The sequence below is a fragment of the Helianthus annuus genome, chromosome 6 (genome assembly GCF_002127325.2).
Source record: "Helianthus annuus cultivar XRQ/B chromosome 6, HanXRQr2.0-SUNRISE, whole genome shotgun sequence".
NCBI classification, from domain to species: Eukaryota; Viridiplantae; Streptophyta; class Magnoliopsida; order Asterales; family Asteraceae; genus Helianthus; species Helianthus annuus.
The window spans coordinates 33,435,662-33,452,314 of record NC_035438.2 but is presented as its reverse complement, the minus strand read 5'-3'; the positions used below and the strand labels follow the sequence as shown (position 1 = coordinate 33,452,314).

Below are 16,653 nucleotides of genomic sequence, written 5' to 3'. Positions count from 1 at the left end.
TGCATTATGGATGTTTGAGCTTTCATTCTGTTCTCCTTGATTAAGAGAACGACCATTAACGTCTGTCACATTATGCAGTACAATATCCATAGATAAAATGAATTACCATGAACCGTAGATAAACATGTAAACGCCACTTAAACCTCGTTTATATATATTTTATAATTTTTAAGAAATGAGAAGGAACATACCATTATTGTCTAATAACAAGATTTTGGTAGCTTTCGAGACTTCATAATATCAGAATTCATAGTAGGGCTCGTTTCAATCCCAGAGGACCTTTTCCTACCACATTCCACTGGTAAGAAAAAAACATTAGAGATTGTTTAAACATTCCATTTCTTGGGTTGATACAAATTATTTAAGGTAGAATGAAATACTAAAATATATCGGACAAACTGGACCAATTTAAATATATCAGACAATAATATATGATTATATATATATATAAATTTGTATAAATTAAAATTATCAACGTGTAAACCATACCATTTGTAATATTTGACAATGGACTTCTGTCCATTGTATTTGGCGCCCAGTGCTTTACGCGCAATGAAGATTTATTGGTTTCATTGGCAGTCGTAGATAAATCAAATTTAGGTAGAGGACTACTAATGAACCTTCGCTGACCATGTACGGAATTTCGACCACCATTTTCATCCTGGTATGTCGATTTAACTGTAAATTAAACATAATGAGCAGCTATAAAAATGATAATGAGTCGTTAAAAAAAAGGATTGATGAATTACCAAGAGTCGTTGATGGTGACAGGCCCCGCCGGAGAGATCCTCGATCAAAGTTGGGGGGAGTGCACATTACACTACCTATCCTTTTAGAAGATGATTCACTCAACACATTAGTGCGATTGGGTGTTAACTTAGATGCGCTATTACCACTTGTACAAACTTCATGAATTGATGAATTACCAAGAGTCGTTGATGGTGACAGGCCCAGCCGGAGAGATCCTCGATCAAAGTTGGCGGGAGTGCACATTACACTAACTATCCTTTTAGAAGATGATTCACTCAACACGTTAGTGCGATTGGGTATTAACTTAGATGCGCTATTACCACTTGTACAAACTTCATGGATTGATGAATTACCAAGAGTAGTTGATGGTGACAGGCCCAGCCGGAGAGATCCTCGATCAAAGTTGGCGGGAGTGCACATTACACTACCTATCCTTTTAGAAGATGATTCACTCAACTTAGATACACTATTACCACTTGTACAAACTTCATGGACCCCTTTTAATGAAGGATGATACCATATCACATAAGTTTTAAATAATATATTGAAACAAACCAATTAAAATCTAAAAAATACATTGTACAAAAACATACCTCCAATATTGTTATCAACACTTATAGATGAACCTATAAGATGACCCACACTATTGTTTCTACGATTTTTTTAACATAGACTTTCTTCTCTGGCGAGAATCTTTAGACTGTTCTGTTGTGCACCGTGGAAGATACTCTCTATTTCGTTGCAAAAAATAATTATTTGAATCCATAACTGTTTAACAAACGAATTAGGGTTATCATTGTTAGATTAAAGTATTACACTAATAAACACAACAACCAAAGAGATAAAATATCAATATGTATCCTGATTAAGAACATAACAACAACACTCACTAAACAAAATTCGAATCTTACAACAACATTAATTATTGAAAAACAAACTGACTATCAATCGCAAGGAAGGTGTTAACAATAACTTTATTTGTTTACAAAAATCATACCGTGGGTATTTAGTCCGATTCCTTGCCAAGAGATTACGAAAATCTTATTGTTGAAATCTTGGAGGTGCTACCGTATGTTTTCGTGTAATCAAGGCGGGTGAATTTTGAGATTTCACCAAAAGAACGGAGATGAAAATTAGAAGTCTTCAAACTTACCTAATTTACACTAATTTACCTATTGGGCTTTTAACTCTGTATAATTAAATGTGCTAATAAATTAGGTACCTATGGATTTAGATATAGATATTTAAACTATTGGGCCTATGTAGGTAACATGAAATCCAAACAAACTTATACATAAATATTATAACCACCAAATTGATTAAGTTCAAATCATGCTTGTACAAACAGTTGATAAGTTTAATCCTGTTTTATAACCAACTATATGAATTTACTCAGAAAAAAACTGAAGTATCTATAAAAACATATTTTCTACAATAAAAATTTTTGGCGGTATATGACTCAAAATAAAACTACTATTAGGATATTTTAATATAGATTGTTGAATATCAATTTCGAAAATATCAATTAAAAAATAACCAATAAAATGACATTGTATTTTCATTAAGACACTGAAACTTGATCTCAGTTGAAAGACGTCAGCATTGCTCGGTAAGTTATAATGTTTTACAAAACTTGATCTCGACAAAAGATGTTTAAAACCAGATTATCTGGCATATCTTATGTGTGTCGTTGGACATCAATAAGTAAATTCTCCCTCAAACATGATTAATACAAACCTTGGACATAAATAATTTAGTTTTATAAATAAAAATATTTATTATCAACAATAATTAAATACATTAATTTATCTTGTCCGCAAAGCTGACATTTAAAAGCCAATTGACTAACATATTTTGAATTGCACAAACCTAAAAAAAGATTATAATGCAAAAAAAAACATCAACCACATCCAGGCTTAATACATAGTACATGTTTTCAAAAGTACATACACATCCTTACATAATCCGGTTTCAAAAGCTTACCAAACCAAAAACATAAAAACCAGTTCAACAAACCATTACTTAAAAATCCATTCACCAAAAGACATTTAAACAAACACCAAAATATAACAAACACTTCTAATCTTCTAACTGTTAAACTTAGATGGCTTCTTGCGGTTTCGTTTGTTGTTCGAAGATAGTTCACCAACATTTAACCCTTCCACTTGCTGAACGCTTCTCTTGCCATTCGGACTGGATCCTGAATCCTTCTCTACTTCAACGACGGAAGAGTCGGCTGTAACAGCCAACACATCCTTGAATTAAATCACAAAACAACTATTAAAGTATTAAATTCGGATTCATATAATACAAATTGAAGTAAAATCTCATATAATGTTCTAACTCAACTTGGAGATCGAGTCACCGGCCCTCTGTGAATCTTCAGATAGTTGCACGGCTTTCGAGTCCCAAACTTCTTGACTTACCTAATAACAGAGTATAAAAAACATTAAGGAATTGAATTTTACAATGGAAAATTTAGTAACAGATTTCAATTATTGAAAGCATTAATGTTTGAATGGTTAGTAACATCATACCTCGTCAGCAACATCACCATCACGCGAAACAACATTATCCGCAACCAGTTCATCTAATATATCCGGATCGTCACATATTTTTTGGACTGTGTAAACACGATAGTCATGATTAAGATTGTATTGCGTAATGTCAACCTTAAACGCCAGTTTCTTTTCAAGAAACTGAGTGTGCTCAAATGGAAAACTTTGAGTATCATTAGACTTCACTTGGTGTTCCCTTATGTCACTTGCACTTGAACCAACAATCTTCATAACATCTTTATCAAACATTACAAACGTCACACTACCAGTTTCATCTTGAACCCTCACATGAACCTTGAACCTGAAATATATAAAAGATGTTCTGTAAAAAGTTAAAAAAATCTACATTCTAAATTATGTATACAGCTGAAAACCATAAATAATTGGAACTATGTGTTTCGTAATCTTACTTGATGGTTACGGATGTACATTCTTCTTCACACTTGGGACAGACCAAAGAAGTGGGCGCCAGGTTCATCACCGACTCCGCAATAGTTTGAGCATATTGCAAATACTCAGTTTTAGTCAGCACCTTCTTAAAACACTTTCGACAAGCAGGATAAAACCAACCATAGTTTTCTTGAACAATCTTGATGGTTGCAACTACCACACATGACATTGTCTATGATAGCAAATAAATTCAACTGCATTATTCAACATGTGTATGTATACGTGTGTGTATGTGTGTGTGTTTATAAAAAATATATTTATAGACACACACTGCAAAAGTGTATATATGTAGATTAATATAGATATATAAAAAAATTCTGGAATTGCAGAAAGTGTATAAATGTATGTGAATTATTCTAACCGTTTCAATCTCAATAATGTCGTCAACATTCTTCTTCGGGTAATCTATCAGAAATTCTTGCCGGACAGGAAAAACAGTTGTAGATGACAGTATCGATTGAGAAGAAGAACCACCAGCTTGGCCTTGTTGTACCAAAAGGCTATAAAATTAATTGTACAATCAATAAGAACTTCACATTACAATAGATAATATTCTGAAAATATTTAAACACATGAATATTGAATAAATACCTCTTCCTGAGTTGAAACACTTCATCGATTTCTGGATTAAAAAAGATACGTGTACCAAACTTATCATTTTGAACAGTGTATTCTCTTAAACATTTTGGATATAGAAAACCATCAATTAATTAGACTACAATAATAAAACAATCAATTATATTGACGAAATTACCATGCCATTCATTAATCTTTCCGTGCTGAATGACAGCCATTACAGACTCAGTCGGGTTTTTTATATCCAAGAAATCTTTGAACTGTTGGGCATATTCATTCCACGACGTACAACCCACTATATTACCACTGAAGAAGGAAAAAAAAAAAAAACAGATGTAAACATGGCTGTTATTACAAAAAAAAAATCACATAACTTCAAAATAAACAAAAGCTGAATTCCAATAGCAAGTAATCGCCAACACACAATATCTTTTTAATATACCATGATAGTTGTAATAAATAAGAGAACCCTAACAGCAATTAATACATCTTCATACTTTAAGTGATATATGACAAATAGACAACAATCATTGATAATAAATACCAATCTTGTTACATATAAATACATACAAATCATTTTTAATAAATGCAAATCATTTAAATCCAAAACATTTGCATTAATTTCAGATGAATGAACCTACATATATCTAAACATTTGCATCTAAATAATACCAATGACCCACCCCAGCTCAGTTGGGAGTTGGGCCGGTTTGTTTCCTTGGAGACTCCGGTTCGACTCCCGGGTGTAGCAAAGGTGTGGGGACCAGGCAATGATGGTAAGTGCTTGTAAGCCAATGTTGCGCAAGTTCGAGCCTGAGCCGCCCCGGTTTTAATCCGACCGTTACTCCAGCGAGGTGTCTCGTGTGGAGGCGGTACGGTTTCCGGGCGAACGCCGTTAGCCAAGTCTGACCACTCCCAGCGCGGACCCGGTTAAGACAACGTAAGTCTGGGACAGACTTGGTTAGGGTCCCCGACTTGGGGATGTAAATACCTTAAGAAAGTTACCGTTCAAAAAAAAAATAATACCAATGAAATCCAAAACATTTGCATTAATTTCAGATGAATGAACCTACATATATCTAAACATTTGCATCTAAATAATACCAATGAAATCCAAAACATTTGCATCTAAATAATACCAATGAAATTAAAAATGCAAATGATTTTACAGAACATATATCTAACGCATACAAAAGAACAAAAATCTAAACAATATTCATCATGAACAAACTTAAGAAACGAACTGAATCTATGTTCATATATGTTCACAAATATGTTCACATATGTTTATATCACAGAAATATGTTCACAAAAATCTAAACATCTACATTATCTCACAAATATGTTCACAAATGTTTATGTGACAACCCAAATTCTCAAGGTTAGTATTATCCTATTCCATGACTCTTTTGTTTTTATCTACATGTTTCTGGCATCTTAGAAAGGTCATCGTTACTAGTGGGTTTACAAACTTGTTAATGTTAAACGCGTTAAACATTCGATTCATACAGTGATGGGATTTACGGCCAAGACACTTATAGACACTTGGATTGCACATGTGTTAGTCGCACATTAGATCTAATACCTTAACTCTCGGCCCAGTCTTCCCACTCAAGCCCAACCGGCTTTGGCCCACTCCTTCCTTTTGATATGTATACGTGAATACATGTTGTGCAACTAATCTAACTTTTGGAAAACCCTAAGAAACAAGTGCACAACGGCAGCAGGCTACCCCCTCCGTCGAATTCATTTTATACTTGTGAGATCGAATTCATTCTAAATTGCCAGTAGACTGGTATGTGTACTAATCCTTTATATATGTTATACGTTGCTTAAATGTGCTAGAGAATTACTTGTTTTAGGAATATAATATGTGAATTAGGGTATTGTGAAAATAGATGTGGCATTAAGTCTATGGAATTGAATAATTGTTGACTGACATAAAGGGGTATATGCATGTGACCTATAAATTAATTTGGCAGCTTGTGGTTGAAATATGAGAAAGGAAGGGGCGGCCATGTGCTCTCAAATCAAATGGGGTTGGACCGATTATATGACAAATGAAATGTTGACAATTAATAAATCATGGAAATAGGTTATGAGTAGGGTTGAATATGACTGTGGTTAAATAGTCTAATTGAATATGGCACATGTTGATAACTATGTTGGTCCAATGGATGTGTAGTATAAAGTCAAAGGTGTATATGAATGCAAGCTACACATGAATTGTCTAATCACTAGGAGGTCATTAGAAAAATATATATAAAAAAAAGGGGGTACAACAAAACAGTACAAGAAATCGGGTGAATTGGGGTGGGGTCACCCTGGAATAGTTGAACACCAATTCAGCCAAACTCATTAAACTTGGGCCGTGTATACATTACTTTTTTGAAAAACTGGGCCGTAAACATTACAGATTTAATCAAACCCATGTAATCGGGTGAGTGGGCTGCTTCATTTAAAAACTGGGCCAATATTTAAAGGGTTAACTTCGTGAAGAAGGGCTGAGATATATGCGTGGGCCGCTGGGTCGGTTGGATTGCCGTAAGGGTTAAGCGAATGTACAAAGGGTGTAGGCCAGCCCTTTTGGCTTATTTGTTAAATGTAATTCTTGTATGTTATAGGATATAGAGTGTGTCTCACCAAGTGATGATGTATAAACGACATTGTTTGAGTAAGTGTTGCGTGTTAAATTGTTGATGTTTGATACATGGTTTCAAAGAAATTGCATGATAAATGTATGTGGTGAGTTGGTGTTACATACTGAACATAGTCCTAACTGTGGTCAATATTTGGAATAGGACACACTTGATTTAATACGAACAAGAAACCAAATCTACCGAGCAACCAAAGGTGAGTTCACTACATTCGAGCATGCGTCCCAGTGGTTGGGGACAGTCAGTGAGTATTCCATGGGGGGGATAAGGCTTTGGGTAAAAACGGGTATATTAGTTAATAATCTCACCTATCATCTTTTGTAAGTCCCTCATCGGGTATTAGTTAGTAGCGCTACTTAGGTTTGGCACCCTCACCCCGTGCCTGCAGAGGACGGAGGTGAACTAATGACCCAGTCTGGCCCAGTACTAGATAGGAGTACGTGGGAAGGGCAGTCGTGTATTTCAGGAGCCGTCATTGTTCGGAAATGAGATATTAACAATATTACTTGCATTGGTTATTGAACTGTTTTACATACAACGGGTAACAAACGTTTTCTAAAAACTGTGAACTCGCCAGCTTTGTCTGATACATGTGTTACATGCTCGCAGGTCCTTAGGTACTTGGAACGCAGGAACTTGCTGGCTGGAGGGCGCGAGTGGTCATGGTTGCCTTGCTGAGTTATTTCACAAACATTTATTTACTTTGATCGTGTGAAACATATACTTTGTGATACGTTAATGCTTCCGCTGAACTTATGGTTTTTGAACAACTTATGTTTGGGATTTCAGTATTATTAAATGATGAAACTTTATTTCAAACTTGTGATTCAATGTAATTGGTGGCTCATTGCTAGTCGTCACACGCCTAACAGGGACACTCCCTAGGTGGTAATTTGGGGGTGTGACAGTTTGGTATCAGAGCCACTGGTTATAGTGAATTTGGTTTTAAAAATGATTTATAAAACCAGACTATAACTGAACTGATACGACATTGACCATGACACTCAGCCCCAGGCAGCAAGGTTCGTCTCTTGTTTACCATTACATAGCATAGTTAGTACATACTCATGATTAGTATCACACTCGAACGCACACTTGATATTGCAAATACGAATTACTATGCTATCTGTTTATACTACGTGTTTTAAGAATGGGACTCTACTTGAACTTACATGCTCTATGTTGTGATGTCGTCGGTCGAACTGCATGAATTTGGGGAAACCTTTTAACATGAGTAGGGAGGAACTGAGATAAGCATGCAAATCGGGTTATTATTATGGGTGCACACATAATAACAACGTGGGGTGCATGTGAGTCCCAGTAAGTCTCGACTGGTGTGAAAAAGGAATCCCACGTTGATAGTCAATCTTGTATTAGAACTTCGAAAACTGTGAATACTATAACAATACTTGACATCCGCTTGAAATGATCTGTTAATTCGTTCCTTCTTCCCATATCTGTAGAATCATGAACGGACGTGGTGGAGGTCGTCGTGGTGGACGTAATGGAGGCCGTGGTGGTGGGCGTGGCGAAATCCATATGACCCAAGCTGAGCTAGAAGCATTACTCAACGCTCAGGTGGCTGCAGCCTTGGCAGCTTATCAGGCTGGTATGACACATACCAGACATTCCTTTCCTTTGAATCGTAAACTTGATGTCTTACTTGTTGGTATATTTTCTCTCGTTGATAGGTCAGCCGGCGCCACAAAACCAGCCTCACCCACCGGTCTGCACTTTTAAAACTTTCATGGATTGCAAGCCACAGACCTTCAGTGGCACTGAAGGGGCTGTGGGACTTATACGCTGGTTCGAAAAGGCGGAGTCAGTGTTTGCGATATGTAACTGCCCAGTTGGGGATAGAGTAAAGTTTGCAGCAGGCACGCTTCAGGATGGTGCCTTGACCTGGTGGAATGCCCAGGTCCAACTGCTAGGTATTGAGGCGGCGAACGCCACAACGTGGGATGATTTTAAAGAACTGATGAGGGAGGAATACTGTCCTCGAGATGAAATAGCGAAGTTAGAGAATGAGTACTATCATCTGACAATGGTGGGGTCTGAAATCGAGGCGTATGTGAAGCGGTCATATGAGTTAGCTGATTTGTGTCCAAACTTGTCCCGACCCATGCCACGAAGAATCGAGTTGTTTATTAAGGGGTTACCTCCACGGGTGAAGGGTTTAGTTACAGCAGCGAACCTCAATAACCTAACCCAGATTGTTAGGTTGGCACATAAAATCGTTGACCAGGAGGTGGAGAGCGACTCATTGCCACCTCGTATTTCTAGCACTACCACAGCTGCCACTACTTCCACTGCATCTGCTGCTGATAGCAAACGTAAGTGGAACGATACAGACAAGGGGTCCAACTCTGCACAGCCTCAGAAGAAGACGGATACTGGCAGCACCCGTAGTTCCAGTCAGACAGCATCAGTGAATCAGAACTCGAGTAACAAATCAGGGCAGGGATCATATGCGGGGAAGCTACCCTTGTGCAGCAAGTGTAACTATCATCACAAGGGACAGTGTGCTCGGGTTTGTCATCGTTGTAATCGACCAGGGCATATGGCTAGGGATTGTAGGGCCACTTTTCCAGCCCAGCAGCAGCCATCACAGCAGATGGGTAGGCAACAATCTCAACAAAATCAGGGTACTCAGAGAGGGTGTTATCAGTGTGGAGTCGAGGGGCACTTCAAGCGAGACTGCCCTCAGCTGAAGCAGAACACAGGGGGTAGTAATGGGAACAACAATGCGGGGAACAATGCGGGTAATGTCGCGCGTGGGCGCGGGTTTGTGTTGGGAGCTGGTGAAGCGCGAAACGACGGCAACGTGGTTACTGGTACGTTTTCAGTGAACGGTGTTATTGCTTCTATTTTATTTGATTCGGGTGCCGACTGGAGTTACGTGTCTGTAGAATTTGGTTCTCAGTTAGGATTAAGTCCTACACTTCTCGTGATGAAACACATAGTAGAAATCGCAAATGGTAAAACAATCGAAGCTACACATGTTCTACTTGGGTGTAAAATCGATCTTCTGGGTCAAGTATTCGACATTGACTTAATACCTATTACTCTTGGAAGCTTCGACGTGATCGTTGGAATGGACTGGTTGTCCAAGTATCAAGCGGAGATTCTCTGTAAGGAGAAGATCGTACGTGTTCCCCTTCCTGGTGGGGAATTTTTATCAGTTCAGGGTCATCGCAGTGGGACCCCGGTTAGCATTGTTTCAGCAATGAAGGCTCAGAAGTATCTGCGTAAGGGTTATCCTGCAGTTTTTGCTCTTGTCACTGATTCCCAGTCAGATGAAAGGAAGATTGAAGATCTTCCAGTTGTTCGTGAATATCCTGACGTATTTCCTGAGGAACTCCCTGGTTTACCTCCACATCGTCAGGTGGAATTCCAGATCGACCTCGCCCCAGCGGCAGCCCCGGTTGCTCGTGCGCCATACCGTCTTGCGCCAGGGGAGTTGCAGGAATTGTCAAACCAACTCCAAGAGCTATTGGATAGGGGTTTCATCCGACCTAGCTCTTCCCCTTGGGGAGCCCCAGTTCTATTTGTAAAGAAGAAGGATGGGTCTTTCCGGATGTGTGTAGATTATCGCGAGCTCAACAAGGTGACGATTAAAAACCGTTATCCTTTGCCTCGTATTGACGACCTGTTTGACCAGCTGCAAGGGTCAAGTTTCTATTCGAAAATCGACTTAAGGTCGGGATATCATCAAGTGCGAGTTAGAGAAGAAGACGTCCCCAAAACAGCGTTTCGGACGCGATATGGTCACTACGAGTTCTTGGTTATGCCATTCGGGTTGACCAACGCACCAGCGGTCTTCATGGATCTCATGAACCGCGTGTGCAAGCCATACCTTGATGACTTCGTTATCGTTTTTATCGACGACATTCTAATTTATTCCAAGAGCAAGGAAGATCATGAGCGGCATCTGCGCCTCATCTTAGAACTCCTGAGGAGGGAGCAACTGTACGCAAAATTTTCGAAGTGTGATTTTTGGATACGGGAGGTGCATTTTCTGGGGCATATAGTTAATGAGTTGGGCATACATGTGGATCCTGCCAAGATCCACGCCATTAGAAATTGGGCGGCACCAAAGAATCCTTCGGAGGTGCGACAATTTCTCGGTCTAGCAGGGTACTATCGTCGTTTCATTCAGAACTTCTCGAAGATTGCTCAGCCACTCACCTCATTAACACAAAAGAAGGTAGTTTACTCTTGGGGAACGAAACAGGAGGATGCATTCCAACTTTTGAAACAAAAATTATGCAGCGCGCCGATTCTATCTCTACCAGAGGGTACCGAGGATTTTGTGGTTTATTGTGATGCTTCGATTCAGGGTCTCGGTTGCGTGTTGATGCAACGCGAGAAGGTGATAGCTTATGCTTCTCGTCAGTTGAAAGTACACGAGAAAAACTATACGACACACGACTTGGAGTTGGGAGCAGTGGTCTTTGCACTGAAGATATGGAGGCATTATCTATACGGCACGAAATGCACCATCTATACGGATCACAAAAGCCTTCAGCATATCTTCGACCAGAAAGAATTGAATATGCGTCAGCGTCGCTGGGTAGAGTTGTTCAATGATTATGAATGTGCTATCAAGTATCACCCGGGTAAAGCTAACGTGGTGGCGGATGCTCTTAGCCGCAAAGAACGAAAACCGAAGCGTATTCGTGCCCTACAGCTTACCATTCACTCTGATCTACCTGCTCGGATCCGTTCAGCTCAGATTGAGGCATTAAAGGAAGAAAATGTTGAGGCTGAAGGATTACGAGGTCTACACAAGAAGAAGTTCGAGCAACGGTCTGACGGTATTTACTACTTCATGGAACGAATATGGGTTCCTTTATTTGGTGATCTTCGAGAGCTTGTGATGGACGAAGCACACAAGTCACGATATTCTATTCACCCAGGGTCCGATAAGATGTATCAGGACCTCAAGGTTTTGTATTGGTGGCCGAATATGAAAGCTCTCATCGCAACATACGTGAGTAAGTGCTTGACTTGCGCTAGGGTCAAAGCAGAGTACCAGAAACCTTCGGGTCTACTCCAGCAGCCGGAGATACCCATGTGGAAATGGTAACAGATCGCTATGGATTTTGTTACGGGGTTACCGAGAACACAGGCTGTGAACGATACTATATGGGTGATTGTCGACCGTCTCACCAAGTCAGCACACTTCTTAGCGATCAAGGAGACAGATAAGTATTCGCAACTCGCAGCGGTGTACCTTAAAGAGGTGGTTTCTAGGCACGGAGTGCCGACTTCTATTATTTCCGATCGAGATCCTCGTTTCACTTCGGAGTTATGGCAGGCTATGCATAAGTCGTTCGGCTCGCGTCTCGATATGAGCACGGCCTATCACCCACAAACAGATGGTCAGAGTGAACGCACCATTCAGACGCTAGAGGATATGTTACGGGCATGCGTTATTGATTTTGGAAAGGGGTGGGAGAAGCATTTTCCGTTGGTCGAGTTTTCCTACAATAACAGCTACCACACCAGTATCAAGGCGGCACCATTTGAGGCACTGTACGGGAGGAAGTGTCGTTCACCTCTTTGCTGGGCTGAAGTGGGTGATAGTCAGATTACGGGTCCTGAGATAGTACTCGAAACTTCAGATAAGATTGTGAAAATCAGAGAACGTATGGCAGCTGCTCGTGATCGTCAGAAAGCCTATGCAGACAAGCGTGCCAAAGAGGTAGTGTTTGAAGTGAATGACCGAGTCATGTTGAAAGTTTCACCGTGGAAAGGGGTTGTGCGCTTTGGGAAACGTGGCAAGCTGAATCCGCGATATGTTGGGCCGTTTAAGGTTCTGGAATGTATCGGTAAAGTGGCTTATAGATTGGAGTTACCTACTGAACTGGGTAATGTTCACGATGTATTTCATGTATCGCAGTTAAAGAAGTGTTATGCTGACGACCCATTAACGGTACCTTTTCAAGAGTTAAAGATCGACGACAAGCTGCAGTTTGTAGAAGAACCCATCGAGATCATGGATCGTGAGGTCAAAGTGCGTAAACACAGTCGTATTCCTATTGTGAGGGTTCGTTGGAACTCAAGACGTGGACCGGAGTTCACGTGGGAGCGCGAGGATCAGATGAAACTAAAATACCCTCATCTCTTTCCCAAAGACAAAGCAGAGTCAAGCAAAACTGGTGAATCTCGGGGCGAGATTCCCCTTCAAGTTGGGGATGATGTCACACCTGAGCAAAATCCGCAATGATCTTGATTCCTCGCTTCATTTCTCCGTGTTACTTGGCGAATTTCGGGACGAAATTTCTTTCAAGTTGGGGATGATGTGACAACCCAAATTCTCAAGGTTAGTATTATCCTATTCCATGACTCTTTTGTTTTTATCTACATGTTTCTGGCATCTTAGAAAGGTCATCGTTACTAGTGGGTTTACAAACTTGTTAATGTTAAACGCGTTAAACATTCGATTCATACAGTGATGGGATTTACGGCCAAGACACTTATAGACACTTGGATTGCACATGTGTTAGTCGCACATTAGATCTAATACCTTAACTCTCGGCCCAGTCTTCCCACTCAAGCCCAACCGGCTTTGGCCCACTCCTTCCTTTTGATATGTATACGTGAATACATGTTGTGCAACTAATCTAACTTTTGGAAAACCCTAAGAAACAAGTGCACAACGGCAGCAGGCTACCCCCTCCGTCGAATTCATTTTATACTTGTGAGATCGAATTCATTCTAAATTGCCAGTAGACTGGTATGTGTACTAATCCTTTATATATGTTATACGTTGCTTAAATGTGCTAGAGAATTACTTGTTTTAGGAATATAATATGTGAATTAGGGTATTGTGAAAATAGATGTGGCATTAAGTCTATGGAATTGAATAATTGTTGACTGACATAAAGGGGTATATGCATGTGACCTATAAATTAATTTGGCAGCTTGTGGTTGAAATATGAGAAAGGAAGGGGCGGCCATGTGCTGGGCGGCCATGTGCTCTCAAATCAAATGGGGTTGGACCGATTATATGACAAATGAAATGTTGACAATTAATAAATCATGGAAATAGGTTATGAGTAGGGTTGAATATGACTGTGGTTAAATAGTCTAATTGAATATGGCACATGTTGATAACTATGTTGGTCCAATGGATGTGTAGTATAAAGTCAAAGGTGTATATGAATGCAAGCTACACATGAATTGTCTAATCACTAGGAGGTCATTAGAAAAATATATATAAAAAAAGGGGGTACAACAAAACAGTACAAGAAATCGGGTGAATTGGGGTGGGGTCACCCTGGAATAGTTGAACACCAATTCAGCCAAACTCATTAAACTTGGGCCGTGTATACATTACTTTTTTTGAAAAACTGGGCCGTAAACATTACAGATTTAATCAAACCCATGTAATCGGGTGAGTGGGCTGCTTCATTTAAAAACTGGGCCAATATTTAAAGGGTTAACTTCGTGAAGAAGGGCTGAGATATATGCGTGGGCCGCTGGGTCGGTTGGATTGCCGTAAGGGTTAAGCGAATGTACAAAGGGTGTAGGCCAGCCCTTTTGGCTTATTTGTTAAATGTAATTCTTGTATGTTATAGGATATAGAATGTGTCTCACCAAGTGATGATGTATAAACGACATTGTTTGAGTAAGTGTTGCGTGTTAAATTGTTGATGTTTGATACATGGTTTCAAAGAAATTGCATGATAAATGTATGTGGTGAGTTGGTGTTACATACTGAACATAGTCCTAACTGTGGTCAATATTTGGAATAGGACACACTTGATTTAATACGAACAAGAAACCAAATCTACCGAGCAACCAAAGGTGAGTTCACTACATTCGAGCATGCGTCCCAGTGGTTGGGGACAGTCAGTGAGTATTCCATGGGGGGGGATAAGGCTTTGGGTAAAAACGGGTATATTGGTTAATAATCTCACCTATCATCTTTTGTAAGTCCCTCATCGGGTATTAGTTAGTAGCGCTACTTAGGTTTGGCACCCTCACCCCGTGCCTGCAGAGGACGGAGGTGAACTAATGACCCAGTCTGGCCCAGTACTAGATAGGAGTACGTGGGAAGGGCAGTCGTGTATTTCAGGAGCCGTCATTGTTCGGAAATGAGATATTAACAATATTACTTGCATTGGTTATTGAACTGTTTTACATACAACGGGTAACAAACGTTTTCTAAAAACTGTGAACTCGCCAGCTTTGTCTGATACATTTGTTACATGCTCGCAGGTCCTTAGGTACTTGGAACGCAGGAACTTGCTGGCTGGAGGGCGCGAGTGGTCATGGTTGCCTTGCTGAGTTATTTCACAAACATTTATTTACTTTGATCGTGTGAAACATATACTTTGTGATACGTTAATGCTTCCGCTGAACTTATGGTTTTTGAACAACTTATGTTTGGGATTTCAGTATTATTAAATGATGAAACTTTATTTCAAACTTGTGATTCAATGTAATTGGTGGCTCATTGCTAGTCGTCACACGCCTAACAGGGACACTCCCTATGTGGTAATTTGGGGGTGTGACAGTTTATATCACAGAAAAATACTTACTCCACATCTTGGAGTTCAAAGTTGATCCTTTTCCTTTCTTTATGAGCTTTTTCATATGTGTCCATATCACTACAGGAAAGGACAGTACCAGCAACATCTGCAATAAAATAAGGACGATCACTTCCCAAACAAAATACAGACCAAATTTAACAAATGTTTCGGAAAAGTTATAAAAACTGAAAGTCCTCAAAATACATACCAACAGTCAAAAGGTCTTGGCATTCTCCTTTGTCAATAAGTGAATGTGAGATCAGCTTAAAACCGTATTCAACACCTTCCCAACCAACAGCAGGTCTAACAGTTGTAATTCTACAAAAGTTAATCTTATAAGCATGATTCACAACTTTGTATGGGTCCAGGTTTTCACCAACACCAAACCTGGACAAAACAACAACCGAATCTTCCTGAAGTTGGGAGTCACAAAAAGATATCAAAGGGCCTTGATACCAGCCTGAATCTTACAACCCTGAAATGTAAGAAAAAAGCCGTAACATCAAAATACATTACAAAGTTAAAAAACCTAATATCATAATGTACCCAAACCCTAACTCGAATAAATGAATCTTACAAAGATGATTTGTACCTGAATCTTTCAACCGAATCTTACAACACGGAACAATAGTCATGATTTGAAGCCTGGATCTTTCATCCTAGAATACATTACAAAGTTTTATTAAAAACATAATATTATAATGTACCCAAACACTAACTCGAACAAATGAATCTTACAAAGATGATTTATAGCCTGAATTATTCTCCCGAATGTTACAACCCAGAATACAGTAAGGTATTGAATACTTTAATCTTTCAAAAGAGAATACACCACGAAACAATACTCATTTGTTTACATCCTTAGAACAACAAACAGAAATAAATACAAATAACTTCTCATACAAATCATTTTTAATAAATGAAAATCATTTAAATCCATTACAACCCTGAAATGTAAGAAAAAAACCGTAACATCAAAATACATTACAAAGTTAAAAAACCTAATATCATAATGTACCCAAACCCTAACTCGAATAAATGAATCTTACAAAGGTGATTTGTAGCCTGAATCTTTCAACCGAATCTTACAACACGGAACAATAGTCATGATTTGAAGCC

General features: G+C 39.2%; 1 protein-coding gene across 1 annotated transcript; it reads right to left on the bottom strand.

Moving 5' to 3' along the window:
* Positions 1–2,667: 2,667 nt before the first annotated feature.
* Positions 2,668–16,199, bottom strand: LOC110922610. The gene is made up of 10 exons (XM_022166878.1): positions 16,127–16,199; positions 15,743–16,009; positions 15,544–15,640; positions 4,513–4,640; positions 4,350–4,380; positions 4,120–4,258; positions 3,719–3,930; positions 3,288–3,609; positions 3,100–3,176; positions 2,668–2,986 (listed from the first exon to the last, which is right to left on the bottom strand). The coding sequence occupies exons 3-10, from the start codon at positions 15,606–15,608 to the stop codon at positions 2,968–2,970; spliced, it is 993 nt and encodes a 330-aa protein (XP_022022570.1). The 5' UTR covers positions 15,609–15,640; positions 15,743–16,009; positions 16,127–16,199; the 3' UTR covers positions 2,668–2,967.
* Between the last annotated feature and the right edge of the window lie 454 nt (positions 16,200–16,653).